The 18768-nt window shown below is 38.4% G+C and overlaps 1 protein-coding gene across 1 annotated transcript in view; it reads right to left on the bottom strand.

Annotated features, from left to right (window-relative positions):
- FBN2 (fibrillin 2) overlaps positions 1 to 18768 on the bottom strand; it is a 244367-nt gene that overhangs the window by 66137 nt on the left and 159462 nt on the right. The window contains 6 exon segments of the mRNA XM_041764048.1: positions 3045 to 3170; positions 3710 to 3937; positions 7262 to 7387; positions 7846 to 7896; positions 8522 to 8659; positions 15657 to 15776. Of these exon segments, the coding sequence (XP_041619982.1) occupies positions 3045 to 3170; positions 3710 to 3937; positions 7262 to 7387; positions 7846 to 7896; positions 8522 to 8659; positions 15657 to 15776 (789 nt within the window).

Below are 18768 nucleotides of genomic sequence, written 5' to 3'. Positions count from 1 at the left end.
CCCACCTACTAGGATTTAGTGAATCAGTATTTGTCAAGCATTGAGAACAGAGTGCTATATTCACAGAAGCTGTTTTCTGCAAAAATTGGTATTTTGGAGGAGGTAGGTTTGATCTGGTCCTTGAAGCTTGTATAGAAATTCTAGCTTTAGGAACCCCTGGGTGGCAAGGTCAATTGAGCGACCAACTCTGGGTTTCAGCTCAGGTCATGATCTCAGGATCTTGAGATCAAGCCCCACATTGGGCTCCAAGCTCAGTGAGGCATCTGCTGGAGTTTTTCTCTCCCTCTCCCTCTGCCCTCCCTCAGGCTCCTTCACTCTAAAATATACAAAATAAATATTTTTTAAAAAGAAATTCTAACTTTAAAGAAGTGGAATGAATAGAAGGACAAGTGTCTAGGTGAAGAAAAAAATGCATTTCAGAAAATAGTACGGTGTAGAGTGGCTGGATGGCAGAGGTTGACCGTTAGCACAAGGACAGGTAGGATGGGTGTGGTTATGGAGGGTGCCCAAAGAAGGTGGGCTTTAAATGCTGTGAAGAACAGCAGCCAACAGCACCCCATTGTCCTCTCACGTTATATACTGTAACACCGCAGTGTGACCAACAAATATCTCTCTTATGCAGTTAAAGGCAGTGAGTTTCAGAGTTGTTAAGTAACTTGGCTAATTTCACACCAGAAAGAGGAAGTGGAGTCAGAACTGGAATAACCCTGTCTTTATCCAGGTTTAAGATTATATGAGGCACTAGAATGTGCTCTGTGGGAAGTAACACATGGTGGTTGGTGAACGTGACAGATCAGATGGGACAGTCCATGGGATCGAAGACACTGGAAGAATCTGACATGCAATGAGTACCACCAGGTGTTGCCCAGTTCCCCTTGAGGAAGGAAGGACTAATTCATCTCTCCCACACTGCTGCTGGGGGCTTTGGGGGCACAAAGCCCTGAGATATAAAGTATCTTCAAGAAATGCCTCAGCTAAGAGGACCCTTCCTCACAGTCACACCTGTTCTCTGGGTAGATTCATCCAAAGATGGGCCATGCCAGTCCATAAACACCTACCTGCTTTGCCCTAGCCCTACATAGTTGTGATGGGATATCCCAGATCCAGAGCTCCGAGTGGGGTGGGCTGAGGACCATACTGGGGCTTATGGTCACCCAGCTGCCCCCTCCGCCTGCTTCTGCTTCCTTCCCTCCCCTAGGTGTTGATCCCAAGAGCAATCCCCAGGAACTTGTCTATGTACTAATCTCTGCTCAGAGTCCGTTTCCTGGGGAGCTGAACTGGCACCTGCGATAGTTTTGAAGAAAGAGGACAGTACTTGAAACAGCCCCTGTGATGGAGACCACACATAACTTTATCCTTGTCCAAGAGAGGGAGAGGTCAAAATGAAGTCTGAGGCTTCTATGCTGAGTGAAAGGATGCTATTGCAATGTACAAGGAAGACCCTAGGCAGAGAAGGGGCAGGGTTGGGACAGAGGGAGGCTAAAGCCAAGGGGAGCTGCCAATGGTGCATGTGTGGCAGTAGCACTTGGCAGAGGAGAGGACGGGCTCACACCCAGGAGTCTGCTCAGCAGAGCCCGTCTGTGATGGCATGGGGGCACCGGCAGCTGGGAGAGGCAGAGGACTCTGGAAAATGCTATGGGCAGGAAGAAGCTATGAAGATGAGAGAAGAAACATCGTAGGCATAGAAGGATGATGGAAGACAGGGATGTACCATGGAGATCAAGGGAGAAGAAAGTGGAGGAGGGGAAGTGGCCAGGAGAGGCCATGGAGAATATGCACCAGGATAAAGGGATTTTTTTTTTTAACTCAACAAAGGTGTTCTGTGAGAGAGTGTATATGTGCCTGAATGAGGGAGGGCAGAAGTCAAAATTACATGGGCTTACAAAGCAAATGGCTCTTCAGGAGAGAGAGGAGAGAGAAAAGCAGGGAAATCGGGTGGCAGCGCAAGGGAGGAAATGGTGGAGGAAATGGTTTGCACTTGTTATTAGGTCCAGGGAAAGTAAGAGGAAAGAGAGGGAGGTGCTTCAGAGAGAGGAGGGAGTGTGCTCACAAGGGCTGGAGAAGGAGCAGCCACAGGGAGGGCATGTGGAAGACTGGAAAACTGTGGAAGAGTAGAAATCTCACTGCCAGAGAGAGGGGTGTGCAGGAAGAGTTCTGGCCATAAAAGTGGAGGTCAAGAAAGAAGAGAGGCAGGAGCAGAGGTCTGAAAGGATGTGTGGGCCAGAGGAGGTTTAGAGGTGGAGCGGAGAGTCAGTCAAGGGTGAAGAGGTGAACAATGTTGCAGAGCAGCCTAGAGTCTGGCTGAAGGCAATGGTGTGAGGTGCAGGTAGGTGCTCCCAGACTGAACGCTGGAGAGCCAAGCAGGGAAGCCACGTGGGAGTGAGGAGCTAGGGCAGCAGGAGAGGTGGACATTACAATTTGGAAATGCTCTGGGGATGGGGAGGCAACACAGGACCCCAGTACCTCATGCAGCAGGAAGTGAGGAGGGAGTCAGAAGCCTGCTTCACGGGGATCAGAACACAGCTGCAGGGGTGAGGGCAAGAGAGAAGGAAGCAGTCCAAGGAGAACATGAATAGAGTTGTGAAAATAAGATCTTGAAGATAGATTTCAAGTGTCTGGACTAATTTATTTAATATCATAGAAAAATTGGGACTTTTATCTTTTTAAACTAAAGGGAACAGGTATGGACAGGGATATAGATGGCAACTGGAGCTCTTCACAGGTGAGTAAAGGAAGTTACAACCACTCTGTTACAAACTTGAAAATCCTTGACAGATACTATATATCATTTATACAATCAATGACTGCTATAGTCTTCAGTATTCATTATCCTGGAAATCCTATTTTTATGTTGTTCCTCAGGTAAAACAGCATCTTCATGCTGTTGTGCAGCTCCCACAATAACTGGTCAGTAAGAAAAGTGATTTAAGAGCAGGGGAAAAAAAGCAAAAAGCAAAATAGGAGCTTTTTTGAAAGGCAGCACTTTCCACCAGAGGAAGAAGGAGAGCCAGGGTTTGCCAAATACGACAAAAGAGCTGGCTTACCTGTGCAGTTTCTTTCCTCCATGTCCAGAGCAAAGCCACTGTTGCAACGGCACTTGAAGCTCCCAATGGTATTTCTGCACTTTCCATAGGTGCACATCCCAGGAAAGGCTTTGCATTCATTGATATCTGAGAACAGAACAAAGCAGGAATGTAGAGCCACTTGATATAAAAGAGTAGGTTCCTTAGTTAAAACTGAAAATCTATCACCATGGAAAATCATGTTCTCAGGTCCAAACAGGGGCTCTCAACATTGTCAGTGATCACATGGATGCCACATAGAAAGTTGTAGAAGCAAAAAGATTCTGCACTTTTAAGGAAGAGTTCTGAACTCCTTCTCTCTGACCATTTGTCAGATAAGGTTTAGGGGGCGGATAGGGAGCTTTTTCGCTATGTCAGGGCTGCATCTGGTCAGGCTGTGCGAAGGAAAGCAGAGAGACAGTGTGGAATGATGGATGAAAAGTGGGATTAGTGGCAGGTTTTACAATTCTTTACTTCAATAACAGCCTATATATAGGTGATTTATATTCCTGGGCCGTAAGGCTGGCCACAAATCACATTTAACAAAGAAAACAAAGTGGCAAATTATAGGCTTAAAGCAAAACCAGCTCTGAGAGACTGTGGGAGGTGAGCTTCAGTGCACAGGTCAACGCGACCCTGACGGTTACCTTTGTAAAATGGCCGCCCTGTGAGAACGTCCCCTCTGTTAGCAAAGCCGGGCCCCCGGGGGCACAGCGTCTCATACTCCTTGGTGCCGGGTTTGGGGCATTCCTCACACTCTGTGCCCCAAGCTGCCCCAACTGCACAGCAGCAGGCATCCATGCGAAACTTTCCAGGAACAGGATGGACACATTCATCTTCATCCCACTTCAAGTAACATTGCTCCATGCGGATGTCTACATGGCAAGTGAAATCACACTGTGAGATGAAGGTGTCACATTCACTGACCACTCATATCCTGAGTTTCTGCTAGGCACCTGGTGTGATGCCCAGCTCAGAATGGTAACAGGTAAGATGCAGAGTCCCTGACCTCCTGGAATAGACTCTGTAATGACAGTCACTTAAAGAAAGCAAAAGTGGTTTCTCTTCAGTATTAATTCTCACAAGATACCTTCAGGAAGAAAAGGTTCCTTTGTGACCAAACTCTTTCATATCATCACCCATGATCCTTTTTTTTGTATTGCTCACTTTAGAAAGAATGAGATAATTTAGTGACAGATTCTTCTCATTCACTGAATTGCTTAAAATAGCTTGTGAACAGACCTGTCATGTCCCAATGAGAAATAAATGATCAACTGTAATCTACTTGCCAACTCGGGACAACTATTAAAACAGCTTTACAAGGGAAAAGAATGTTTTTGCATTTAAAGTTTTTTTTCTGTCAAATTTACTTTTTGCATCATGGTCTTTGTCCTGTGTTATGTAAATCTGCCCTAGTAAGGAGCCAAATTATTTGTTCAAATGTCACACTTTCTCTCCCATCTTGAAACATACCAGGACCTGAGAAGACTGACAAGTCATGAGATAGGATAAATTAGCATGGTCTGTAAATAACAAATTTATCTGTTAATCAACAGAGCTGTTGGTCCAACTACAATCAAACAGTTGGCTATGTGGATAAAGAGATCCAAACAGTTTTCTTTAATCAAATAATAGATTTTATTTGATGAAAGCATTTCAAGACATTAAATCTTTTCCTAAACCTGACAACTGTTTAACAGAGTAAAACATCCCTAATGGAAATATAAACATAAACAAATAAATGTGTTTACTATTTTAGTTACTGTCACTACTGATTCTGTCAAGAGCTCAAGCAAAGGTAGCATTAACTTGAGCAACCTCCTCTGGCATATAGACAAATATGCTTCCAAGGATAGTTAATTAAAAAGGCCTGTTTTCATTTTTTAAATTTAATTTTATTATTATTATTATTATTATTATTATTATTATTATTATTATTTAAGACTATAAAAAGTCCTGTTATTAAAGAAAGAAATAAAAAAAATTAAAAAAAATAAAGAAAGAAATCATTGTGGTAAATTTTCATTTTGATTTGGTAGACTGAATACAGGTATTCACAGATGATGCCACCTTATGTATCGGCACAAATGCCAACCCCAAAGCCATGCTCTCCATCATTGTGAGGTACCACAGTAATCCACAGAGTCTCATGACTTCAAGGCACCCAGTGGCTGTTCTCAGCCACAGCCAACCCCATCTAACACTGTCACCAGGAAAGTAAGGATCTTATTAGCAAGATATACAAGTTTTATTTAGGTACTCCGAGAACTATGGACTGAGTTAAACTGTTTCTGAGGTCACTCAAGTAATTTGCTCAAGAAGTGAGATTAAGTAAAAAAATGAAACAAACTCCTACCCCCAAAACCAACTGAATTTAATATGTAAAGAAAGAGTTATGAGAGCCTGCCAGAGTAATCCTGCGTCTTTGATACACAGATCCATATCATTTTTGCCTCAGGAATCAAAACACAGTACACTGGCCACATATGGCTTAGAAATGTTTTCACCAACTTGTGCAGAAATTAAAATGTGCATTTTGAAACTTCTGGATAGTATATGTGCTCTAGAGTTTGCTGCGGTCCTCACTACTCCTTCTTACCACCTTGCTCACTCATTTATGTCACCTGCCAGATCCTGGAACTATTTGAATTTGGACCTCTGATCTAGATCAGTTTCTATCAAAGCATTTTATCTCTACTTCGGTTCTCAGGATATTTTATATTTCTCAAATGTCAGTCTCTCCTTGAAACTTCCTTACATGCCCAGCCACAATTCATTTTTGTAGCATAATTCAAGTAGTGACAAAAAGATTTAATCAAAGTACCTGGATAAGACTCCAATATATCCTCATAGAACATTATAAAAGGTTCAAGTTTGAATGATATTATTGGGAATTTATTTTATTGAGTGATAATTTACAATCATGATATATCTTCACATATAGCATCCTTTGGTTACTGAAAGCAATTTGATATTAATCATCTGACTATACCTATGTTATTATTTGGCATCTTCAAAAGAGACTTTATTTTTTCTAAGCTTTTTTAGATAATTTAACAATAAAAATCTGAAAATAATTTTTATTATTGGACGTTAGAAATTATCATTTCTAATGAATTCCATGTGACTTTATAGTCATACTTTGTATTCTAATTTAAATATACTATTAAAAATTAGCTTAAAATTAAATTGTGTTAATTATAATAACTAACCTGTATGGTGCTGCAAATATTTTGTATTACTAACTTTAAAAATCACCTATACATTTAAATACCTTAAAGATCTTTGAATCTAACAATGTCATTGCTCTTATTTTGTCTACAAGCATAAAGTTCAAATACAAACCTATGTAAAATTATTTTACAAATTAAAAACTTACTGTTCTATAGCATATTGGAAAAAAGGCCCTTAAGTTAATAAAACATTATTTAGATACAATAGAGAATTAAGAAAAGTTTCTTTTTCAGTCATGGAATTCAGATTCAGTTAAATATGACCCGGATAATGATAAAGTCAACTAGGCATTTCTGCTTTTATTTCTATTTATTTATTTGAAGTAATCTCTACACCCAACATGGGCTTGAACTCATCAAGAGTCACATGCTTTACCAGGTAAGCCAGCCAGGCACCTCTCAAATAGGCATTTCTATACAATGATGTTGAAAGAGCTTCCTCATTTTAGATCTTTACAAAATAAAGCATTAGGAAAACTTAAACTCTAAGGTGGTAAAGGAAGGACTAGGATTGGGCAGTGTTTTCAGAGAGAAACAACAATAACCTTGCCTATGACCTTCCCCACTCAGAGTGCACTAAGAGTGCAGCTGCTAATGAACTGATGATAAATGTTGACCCTAAACACTAGTCTCCAATTTTTTCTTTTATGTTCAAAGTATACATGGTTCTCTTAATCCACTGTCCAGTGTGAAAGAAAGACTGAACTGCTTAAAATATCTGATTAAAGAAAGTAACTTTTGAGATAGGTTTTGAGCAGTACCAACTTTCTGTATTATACAGAAACCATGTCACTTAAACAACATTCACTTTAAAAATATCCTCTAGCGATTTCTCCCGATCAAATATTCCATTTAAAGCCAGTTTTCCAGCTAGAGACCCAATGATTTTGAAGTGGTCAATGCCCAAGAAATAAGAAAAATTCATCGCTGGTTTCATGCATAAATACATAAAGACATGAATCTTACCCAAACACACACGGCCAGTTCCATCCAACGTAAGGCCTTCAGGGCACTCACAATGAAAAGATCCTTTGCTATTGACACAGCGTCCATTTGGACAAACGCCAGGAAATACCTCACACTCGTTAACGTCTGCAGGGAAATAAAGCAAGCAGAGGGATAAAGATGTTAGAAATAGAAAAAGCAGGTGTAGTCTTCCCATAGAGCATATTCAATCTGTAATACAATGTGGATTATTACTTGAGTTGAACAGAAATATTCCACAATGCAACCCCTGGGCTTCCTAGGCACCAGCTGCGAAAATTACCACAGCCTTGCCTGTCCATAAAATGGCCCAGACATGCGCCTTTCCCAGCTGTTTTGTGCCTCAGTGCCTAATGATGTCCCCATGAAAAATCAGCAGCATAAAAAAGGAGAGATGGGGAACTCTATGCTGTTTTCCTAGAGTATTAACCTAAAGCATTTGTAGATTACACTGAGTATTTTTACTGTAATTTCAAAGCTTTTAAAAATGATAAATATCTCCAGTGTGGATGTTCATTTTACATACTGCTCTAAAGACTTACAGTAACATCCAAGTATACACTTACCTTCGCAAGAGACGCCTTTAATCCTGGCAAACCCTCTTGGGCAAGCTGTATCTGTGAGAACAAAAGGACACATATTTACTTCATTATAAAAGAAAATGTAACTGTTTTCAGTTCAAGAGACAGTAGAGTGGAATCTTAGCTGAACTGAAAAAAACCCACAAGCTGGGGTTTTGAAGCCAAGGATTCCAGGTGTCCTCCACACAGTTCAGGGTAGCACAGGAAACACAATGCTAACTCCTGTTGGTGTTGAGTCATACTGAGATTCTCAGAGTCTTCCTACAATTTGTTTTTGTTTTCACATTGCCAGCTTAATTATAAGTAAACAAGTAAAAGGATTTAAAGGAAAGAGACATCTCATTCTACTTGGACATGTTCAAACAAGAGTTCTGGAGGATACTAACAGTCACCCAGCAGCTAAATTCCAGCTAATTCCCTTTCTTATTTAAAATGCTCTAAAAAAAAAATAAAAAAAATAAAATGCTCTAAAAGTCTGCTTCCAGTGAAAGGATAAAAAAATACATATTTCAACAAGTGAATCAATTTCATCAGAGAAGACATTTTAGGGAAGTAATGATCTTATGGTCTTCCTCACTATGGAATGCAGAGTCAAACAGGTGCCTGCCTAGTTGAAGGAACAGTGAGAAGCCCAGAAGGAGCTCTTGGGACAGGCTCCCACCTAGTTCACAACGTTCACAGGGGCTCCCCCAGGCAGCTCCAAGTGTGGCGCAGCATTCAGATTTCAGAGTGGCTCCATTAATGTTCACCTCACAGCGGTTGTCCTGGATGTTGAGCCAACACGTCCCTTTCAGGCTATCTGAAAAGGAATAGGAAGAGATGGCGAGCTCTCATCTCTGAAAGTAATATAATTCACTTATATACAACAAAAGCATTATTTTAAAAATCTTTTAATGTATATTTTTTGAGCATATTTATGTGTACGTTTATTTAAAATACAGTATATTACATACATGTAAATCAAATAATTGTAGCATGTACATCTCACACGACAGGACAATTAATACAATTATATCTGCTGATACTCTATGAGTGGCACTATTGTCCAAGATTTTATGCTGGTACTTACAAACTCAGTGCGCTACCATGATAAGATCATTACTTGTGTGAAAAACACTGATAAGATTTTACCTTTTATGATAAACGCGTCGATACTTAAGATTTTACCAAGTAAAATTCCTTAGTTTCCTTTTCTTGTAATCCACTAAACATACTACACACAATTTATGTCCTATTACAAAGAAAGTAGTATTACTCTAAATGAAGATAATTATTTGATGAATAATCTACAAAAAATTGACAAGATAAAGAAAAGAAACATCACCTATAAAGCCACCACTTAAGATACACCAGAGATGGATTTTCTTTCAGGGGTTTGCCTATATATACTGTATGTTAGCTTTATCTCTAGTTCCAAAAGAAAATTCTTATAGTAAACTATGTGAAGAAATAGTAGAGACAATATAAAAAAGATTTGTATCCAACTGTCTAGCGCTACTACTCTTACATTTTCATTTTCACACCAAATTTAAGTGAGGATCCTCCTGCAACTGCTGAATAGCTGGTTTTGGAATGGCCACAAGGAATTCAGTCAAAGGTGACAGGGCCAATACAAGTTAGGTAAAATTAATCATACACAAAATCATTCTCCTTGCAGTACTGTGGTTCTCAATTCAGAGAATGTGTAACATGACCAAGGTTCTTGTTAAAATGCAGGTCACCAGTGTGCAGGTGTGCAGCCTCAGAGCCTGCATTTGACCAGCTTCTCAAGTGAACACTATGCAGGTGGTGTGTACAACATTTTGATGGAACCTTAACAGCAACCTGCAGCACGCAGCCTTGGAGAACAATAAAGAAAAAGTCTATTCTTAGAGTATGTACCTCAAAGTTCATTTAATAATATGAGTAAAGTTTCACTGCTAGATTCAACAATAAAAGAGAAGCATAATAGGAAACACAGAAAGAGAATTACAGTGAAACTGGCAGAGCCAGGAAGGAAGAAGCTGTAGTTTCTGATTCCTGATTGGACACAAGCAGGTAAGAGGAAGTCATGCCTCCCCAAGGCCTCAGGGACAGAGGTGAGAAGAAAACAACTGCATCCCTTGACTGGATGCAGAAATGGATGGAGCAAAACCGTGGGGAAGAGCTGGATGTTCACTTTGCTTTTTTCTACTTTGAGATTCAGTTTGGGTGAAAACCAGGATGCAAATGAAAAAGACTTTTTCACCAGGTCATTTTTATCAGGTATCAAATTATAGCCTTCTTATAGGCTTTTCACATGTTCATTTACTTATTTGTTAAAACAGTCTCTAAGTATGTATAATTTGCAGATGAGAAAACCATAGGCCCATGAAGGTCAACTAGTTTACCCAAGGTCACCCAGCTAATGCAGTGTCCCCATCACAAGTCAAAGCTGCATAGTCTGATTTCAGAGGCTCTACTTTGTAACTTCATGCTTCTTTGGCTGGAATGGTATTAAAGCTTAAAAGTTACAAAATACACTGATACACATACACATAGATACATATTCATCTCTTTGGCTCTGGTTGTTTTTCTGTGTATGTACAGACACACACATGCACACATTGTGTACTTATATAGTTGTGTGGTCAGGGGCTGGTTAAGAATTCTGAAAAAAATAAAGCAGGATGAGCAGTATTGAGGGTGTACATGACCCAAGCAGAAGTTTTTTAAATGGTCTACAGTAGTCAGAGAAGTTCTGAGAAGGGACCTTTGAGTGAAGACTGTAGGGTGGCAAATATCAAGAAAATAAAGATAATATAGAGGCTACAGTAATAATCAAAAAGAGAAATACTAGGGACTTGGATTGCAGAGTGGTGGTGGTGAGAAATGATTGGAATATAGATAAATGTCAAATACAATCAACAGGAATTTCTGATGGATTCAGTGTGGTATTGAAAGAAAGGCATTAAAGATGAGCCCAAGGTTTTGGGGGCTGCTGATTGGAAAAATGGAATTTCCATTTGCCAAAACAGAAATGATTCTAGGAAACACAGGTTCAAGCCAAAAAATTGGGACTGTTGTTTTGGTCATGCTAAATCTGAAGTATACATTAGGCATCCAAATGGAAACAGTGTGTAGACAGTTGGAAATACAAGCATGGAATCAGTGGGGAGGTTAAAAAAATGAGAGATACATTTGAGGGTCAGTGTAGAGGCCATCTGAGCAAGAGTACAAACAGGGAAGCCAAGAAGTTCAAGGACTGACCAGGGAGACACTTCAAGCTGAAAGGCAGGAGGATATGGAAGACATAACAAAGGAAACTGAGCACAAGGGGCCAGAAAAGAGAAAGGAGAAGAGAAAACCAAAAATGCAAAACTTCTTGAGAAGGGGTGAATGAAGAGCTAACAGTGAAGATAAGAAAGAAGGAAGGACCACTGTACCGACACCATGGAGGATACTGTCCTTGTTATGTCCATGGAACCTGAAGATAGCATGCAGACCCAAGCCAAATATAACAGAAAATTGGTCTCCATTACAGGAAGCCTTCAGATGTTGAGCAATGTCATGCAGGGAAGATTAATCAAATGTACTGTTCTATTATATTTAATCATTTTCTTTTTTTAAACAACTTTTTTTTAAAAAATAAAGGTTTTATTTATTTACTTGAGAGAGAGAGAGAGAAAGAGAGAGAGAGAGAGCGTGCACAGAGGGAGAGGTAGCAGCAGACCCCACTGAGTAGGGAACCTGACGTGTGGCTCAATACCAGGACCCTGGGATCATGACCTGAGCTGAAGGCAGACACTTAACCCACTGAGATACCCAGGTACTTCAAAACTTAAATAATTTTTAAATGTCCAATAAGTTAAACTTGCAAATTTAGCAGATCAGATTTTCATATCTTTTTATTTTGTAAAGATTATTTATTTATTCATGAAAGACAGAGAGAGAGAAAGGTGGAGATAGAGGGAGAAGCAGGCTCCTCGTGGAACAGGGAGCCCGATGTGGGACTTGATCCCAAGGCCTTGGGATCATGACCCAAGCAGAAGGCAGACACTTAACTGCCTGAGCCACCCAGGCACCCCTATATTTAATCATTTTCAACCAGAATACAATAGCCTTTGTGGAGCAATTTACAGAAAAATTTAAGATTATATTTAGGGAGTTGGTACAATATATTCTAAATCTCTAAGCAATCTAAATATCTAACTAGTTCCTATATGCTCTAACTTAATTTTAAATTAGTAATCACACTGGGGAGTTTTTATTCAGTTCTAAATATAGACACTTGGCTCCTAGGAAAGAGCAGTTTGCAGGCTGATCACCAATTAGAGCCACTGTCAGCTTTATTAAAAAATTCCAGTTTTTCTTGTATATTTTTTATGATCTATTTCCCTTTTAAGGTAGAATTCATATGTTTTATGTTAATTTCTTATGTTTTTTTTTTCCTGTGTATGGTTTAGGATCTATTTCCTTTTAAAGCTAGAATTCTGGGTTCTCTATTCTGTTCCATTGATCTATGTGTCTGTTTTTGTGCCAGTACCACACTGTCTTGATGACCACAGCTTTGTAGTACAACCTGAAATCGGGCATTGTGATGCCCCCAGATATGGTTTTCTTTTTTAAAATTCCCCTGGCTGTTCGGGGTCTTTTCTGATTCCACACAAATCTTAAAATAATTTGTTCTCTCTGAAGAAAGTCCATGGTATTTTGATAGGGATTGCATTAAACGTATAAATTGCCCTGGGTAACATTGACATTTTTACAATATTAATTCTGCCAATCCATGAGCGTGGAATATTTTTCCATCTCTTTGTGTCTTCCTCAATTTCTTTCAGAAGTGTTCTATAGTTTTTAGGGTATAGATCTTTTACCTCTTTGGTTAGGTTTATTCCTAGGTATCTTCTGAAATGTATGGTCATCTAATATTCGATAAAGGAGGAAAGACTATCCATTGGAAGAAAGACAGTCTCTTCAATAAATGGTGCTGGGAAAATTGGACATCCACATGCAGAAGAATGAAACTGGACCACTCTCTTTCACCATACACAAAGATAAACTCAAAATGGATGAGAGATCTAAATGTGAGACAAGATTCCATCAAAATCCTAGAGGAGAACACAGGCAACACCCTTTTTGAACTTGGCCACAGTAACTTCTTGCAAGATACATGCACAAAGGCAAAAGAAACAAAAGCAAAAATGAACTATTGGGACTTCATCAAGATAAGAAGCTTTTGCACAGCAAAGGATACAGTCAACAAAACTAAAAGACAACCTACAGAATGGGAGAAGATATTTGCAAATGACATATCAGATAAAGGGCTAGTTTCCAAAATCTATAAAGAACTTATTAAACTCAACACCAAAGAAACAAACAATCCAATCATGAAATGGGCAAAAGACATGAAGAGAAATCTCACAGAGGAAGACATGGACATGGCCAACAAGCACATGAGAAAATGCTCTGCATCACTTGCCATCAGGGAAATACAAATCAAACCAATGAAAAAAAAAAAAAAAAAACCACAATGAGATCCCACCTCACACCAGTGAGAATGGGGAAAATTAACAAGGCAGGAAACAACAAATGTTGGAGAGGATGCGGAGAAAAGGGAACCCTCTTACACTGTTGGTGGGAATGTGAACTGGTGCAGCCACTCTGGAAAACTGTGTGGAGGTTCCTCAAAGAGTTAAAAATAGACCTGCCCTACGACCCAGCAATTGCACTGTTGGGGATTTACCCCAAAGATTCAGATGCAATGAAACGTCGGGACACCTGCACCCCTGATGTTTCTATCAGCAATGGCCACAATAGCCAAACTGTGGAAGGAGCCTCAGTGTCCATCGAAAGATGAATGGATAAAGAAGATGTGGTTTATGTATACAATGGAATATTACTCAGCAATTAGAAACGACAAATACCCACCATTTGCTTCAACGTGGATGGAACTGGAGGGTATTATGCTGAGTGAAATAAGTCAATCGGAGAAGGACAAACAGTGTATGTTCTCATTCATTTGGGGAATATGAATAATAGTGAAAGGGAATATAAAGGAAGGGAAAAGAAATGTTGGGAAATATCAGGAAGGGAGACAGAACATAAAGACTCCTAACTCGGGGAAACGAACTAGGGGTGGTGGAAGGGGAGGAGGGCGGGTGTTGGAGGGGAATGGGTGACGGGCAGTGAGGTGGACACTTGACGGGATGAGCACTGGGTGTTTTTCTGTATGTTGGTAAATTGAACACCAATAAAAATTAATTAAAAAAAATAAATAAAGCTAGAATTCTGTTTTCAATAAAAAAAGATAAAATGATGTCTAAAATTTTAAAATATTAAGTAAATTTCTTTCTGAGGAGCTCTAGGCTGGGATATTCAAATTTGATCACAACCAGTAAAAACTTGTAACACTGCTGAGAAGAATACGGCGGTGTTTAGTTGCCCAACATAATGATTTGGGAGTAAAAAGTCTTTTTTCTTTTTTATTAATAAATACAAGGTAAGAGGCCAAAATAATAAAATTCTTTAGGATGAAGCAAGAACTAAGATATCCTAGGTTTAATTTTCTGAGACATTAATTAATTGATATTAATTGACAATTAATTGACACTAATTAATGCTGAGTTCATTTCCTTTGCACAATAAAATGACTACATCTCAGTTGGCAATTATGGCCTAGCAAAAATATTTCTGCCTCACCTGATCCAACCTCTGCCCTTCCCCCAAAGGAATTCTATGAGAAAAAAAAAGTAATGCCCCAGGCAGATGACAGTCTATTTCCTAAATGGAGAGCTGACCAAGGCTCAAATTTCACCAGCTACACTTCACTGAGAGATGAAGAGCTGGCATTTCCAAAGGGTAGGTTTTCACTGATAAGCTTGTACTTGGTTATTTTTCTTCATGTAACAAATAGATACTCTACCATCCAGCTGAATATTGTTCAGAATACTGAAAACACTATTGTATTTGACAAACATTACAGTGAAAATTCATAATGGCTAGATAACAAACAGAAACTGCTTATTTATTTGGCACTGTATAAAACTAAAACAACCTTCCTATTTGGAAATAATAGATTTAGTTCACTTTAAAGGTGGATACCAGCTAATCATAGGAACTGTCCTATGCCTGGCCAATGGGCCCACAGATACCAGAGGCAGGCCAAAATGATAGGTATGTTTTTTTCCCCCGTACATGTACTGAATTACTTCTGACAGTAACAGAACAGACTATCTTATATGTGTGCTACCATCACTATCCCAAACCAACCTTAAATGTTTTGAGACTTACAAAAAGATGTCAGTTTGGAAGTTTTGGAATCTTTCTCCTTAGAAATTTCCAAAAGCAAGAAAACAGTTCTCTTTTCTTCCCTGGGCCTATACATTTATGATTGATGGGTGAAATGAAAAAATATTAAACTCCTTCTATTTGTTTAAAGTTTAAAATCCTCAAATTCTTGTCTTGTGAACGAGTCCAAATTCTTATCTCATTTTTGTTTTGAAACTTGTTATAAAAAGTATGCAGCAAGGGTTGTATTGGTACCTAAGGTATTCCCAAGGCAGTGAACATAAATATGTGTGTGGTATGCAAATGCTCACAACTCACAGCATAATACATCTACTCATGCGAAAGGAACGCTTCTGAGAAGCTAACAAAATTCAAGAGCCTGCCCATTTATGCTATCATGTTTTACGCCTATCTCGATAATGAGAGCAAACAACTGGAGTAAGTCCTCATTACTAGCTTCCTGTGGTCCCGCTCTGCTTTCATCCACAGTGAGGCCTGCCATCCCCCCTTCTGTTGGCAGAGAAACCGAAACACCACGTGAATCTTACCAATACAGATCAATCCTGTTGAGCTGAGTTTGCTGCCAGGAGAACATTCACAATTGAAAGATCCAAGGTTGTTCCTGCAGGCCCCATTGACACATGGGTTGCTTTCACATTCATTTATATCTACAACCCAGAAGGAAAAGATTCTGTTAGAACTGCCATGTGTTTCTGGAAAATATTATTCCAACAAGCCATGCTATGCCAGAATGTCTGGTAAACTTGGCTCTTGCAGTTTTAATATGGATCTATGAGGCATAAAGTGAATGGGGAATGGAGACATGAATTTTACAGCATGGATACACACAGATGAGGGGCTCAGTAGGACCACAGGAATCAGCCCAGTATTGCAGAAGGGGTTAGTATGTTACTCGTCACCATTTCACTACAACTTTACATAAATTGGATTGATTTCCCCCACAGTAAGATATAATTGCCCTGTGGGAAATCTGAATTCTCAATACATGGAAAGCAACATATCTATATCTACACATATATACATATATATGTGTGTATATATATTATATAATAATATAATAAAAAGTAGTATATATATATATATATATATATTCCCCCCCCCACCCCCCAGGGTACAATATGCTGTGCACAAACAAAGGTTGACTGTTTCTGTCATCTGTGGTTCTGGGAGGTTTTAGAAGAAATAAAAAGCCTGTACTAGAGACAATGTATCACAATGTCGGCTTTCACTCCCAGGTCCTGGGTACAAATCAAGAAACAAGGGATGAAATTTTAATACTGAGTAGAGCATTCTTTTCCTGGCCTTATCTGCCTCTCTCTCTGCTCATATTTAGGTGTATGGTGTGGAGAGTCTGTTAAAGCTAACAGATTTTGGTAAAATAAAAAAAAGAACTTTTGATTGCTTGAAACAGACTTTTACTATCATTAATCTGCTTTGAGTCCTTAATCAAATCAGATGGCATATTCTAAACAATTGCTATTGAGGGTCATAAGTAAACAGAGCACACCCATGTTCTCAAGTGGTAACTAAAGCAAATCTCAAGCCAATAGAATTAGTTTAACAGGAGTTAATTAAAAATGCAGGCTTTAGTCTAAGTACTAGAAACAATATCCAAAAGTGACCCTCAGGATCTAAGTTCAACCACTCAATCTAAAGAAGGGATGCAAAGATAACTAGCTGAAACAGGTCAGCGTATCTCAACACATTTTTTGTTGCTGGTGAACATAAGGGTTTCTGAGCTTACCACAGCACTTGTTTTTTTGTTTTTTGTTTTTCCTAAAGACCTCTTTGAGTTAAATATAAGGTATTAGATTGAGGAAAACATGAAAATAACTGAAAGGCTGCCATGCTTACTCCTGAGCATCCCAAGTCAAATATGAATCAAAAGTGGTCCCAAAAAGGCAGGGCTCACTGTTAATTTGCAAGTCTGTGGCCCTAAAATGCAAATTTAAAAATCAATGTGAAAAATAGGCATGTACTTTCCTTTTACTTCAAAATTACAAAAGAAGTACACAGGTACTAATTTAATTCTTGAAGTAGAAACTGAAGAAATATGAAAGCATCTTTTTTTTCTTCAGGTTGTTTTTTCTAAGAAATCCTCTTCAAGGAAAAAATAGAAGAACAGGTTTGATAAATACAGCACATATTTGGAAGAAAAACATCTATTCCAGAGTATTAGAATTCTTTTAATAAAACCACAATGTAAAAAAGGAATCAGCAAAAAAAAAAAAAAAGGAGATAACTAATCTGAGGACAAACTATATATAATTCACCTATTAATTTCATTTATAAGAAGCTCCCCCAAAAAGCAAAATGTCAATGTCATATACTTTCAAATCCCTATTCTAAATTAAGTAATTATGAACTCCAAAACTATAAACACATGCAATGACAGCTACAAATATCAACTATTTAATTTTTCTTTAAATACAATGTTTTTATGTTACAAATGTCATGGAACCAGGAATTGAAACAGTTCACTGTACATTCCTGGAAATAAACTTCAAAGCACATCTGGTTTACATTTAACTAGTTATGTCACTGGAAACACAATCTAAACCACAGTGCTTGCTGTAAAAATGTTAACTTTCACAGACTCGCAGAGCTCAAACAAAAAAAGTAAAATAAATTTTTTATAACTTCAGTCTGAAATATCAGAAGATCTTTATTATTACTGCTATTTATTATATATTTAAAATAGCCTGTTGAAAACATGAATGACAAGCAAAATTAGTGACTGTAGTAAATATGTACAGAGAAAGCTAGAGTCTCCAGTGAATCTGCTAATAATTCTCTGCTTAGTCTTTGGAAATTAGTTTATAAAGAATAGAAAAAAGAGAAGTGCTCCAGGCAGACACATTTACTATATAAATGCAATGGTAGAAATAAGAAGACCCAAGGGAAAAAGAGATTTGTGGCTTTCAAGTCATTTTTTTTAAACCACTTAATAAAATGCAAATAACTCAGCAGTGGGAACAAAGTGAGAAATAAGTTATTTGGTTAGGTTTCTCACAATAAATCATTTTTATTTCCACCAATGTCATAAAGCTAGAGCCAAAATATTTCTGTCATTTCTCTTTTATTTACATAACATGAACTTCTTTCTTATGAAAGACAGATATATATTTTGTATTAAAGAAAATACTTAGATTTATCGGGAATAATTATCCTCTGGACAAAAGTAAAGGGCACTCATCCTAACCAGTGCTGTTGCCTGATTGGTATTAATGTCCCTTCTATTTATGTAGTCATCCAATGTTATTAAACATCATTCACTCCTATTCTTCAGTTGTTCCTATAGGCAGGCAAATCCCTACCTTTGATTTACGTTTCAGTATTTGGGCTCTTCATATCCTTTGATTCCCTCTTACTTGTTAAATAGTGGAAATATGCTATAAATATCACTGATAATTCCGTGCACAAACAGAACTTGGATCAAACTGATTCAAAGACAGTTTAGTTTTCCCTATCACATGCTTCTCTCCCAATAGCACCAAAGGGTATTGTGACTGTGGGCAGGCAAACCAGTTCATCAGCTTTCCAGTTAAACCAAGAAGGTGTCCTACAGTGCTCTTGCTTTCAGTGTTTCTTGACATTTAACAGAAACTTATCCTCAAAAACACAATAGGTTTATAAAAT

Source organism: Vulpes lagopus, chromosome 7 (assembly GCF_018345385.1).
Source record: "Vulpes lagopus strain Blue_001 chromosome 7, ASM1834538v1, whole genome shotgun sequence".
Classification (NCBI taxonomy): Eukaryota; Metazoa; Chordata; class Mammalia; order Carnivora; family Canidae; genus Vulpes; species Vulpes lagopus.
The sequence above is the reverse complement of the archived record's forward strand: the minus strand, read 5'-3'. Positions and strand labels throughout refer to the sequence as shown.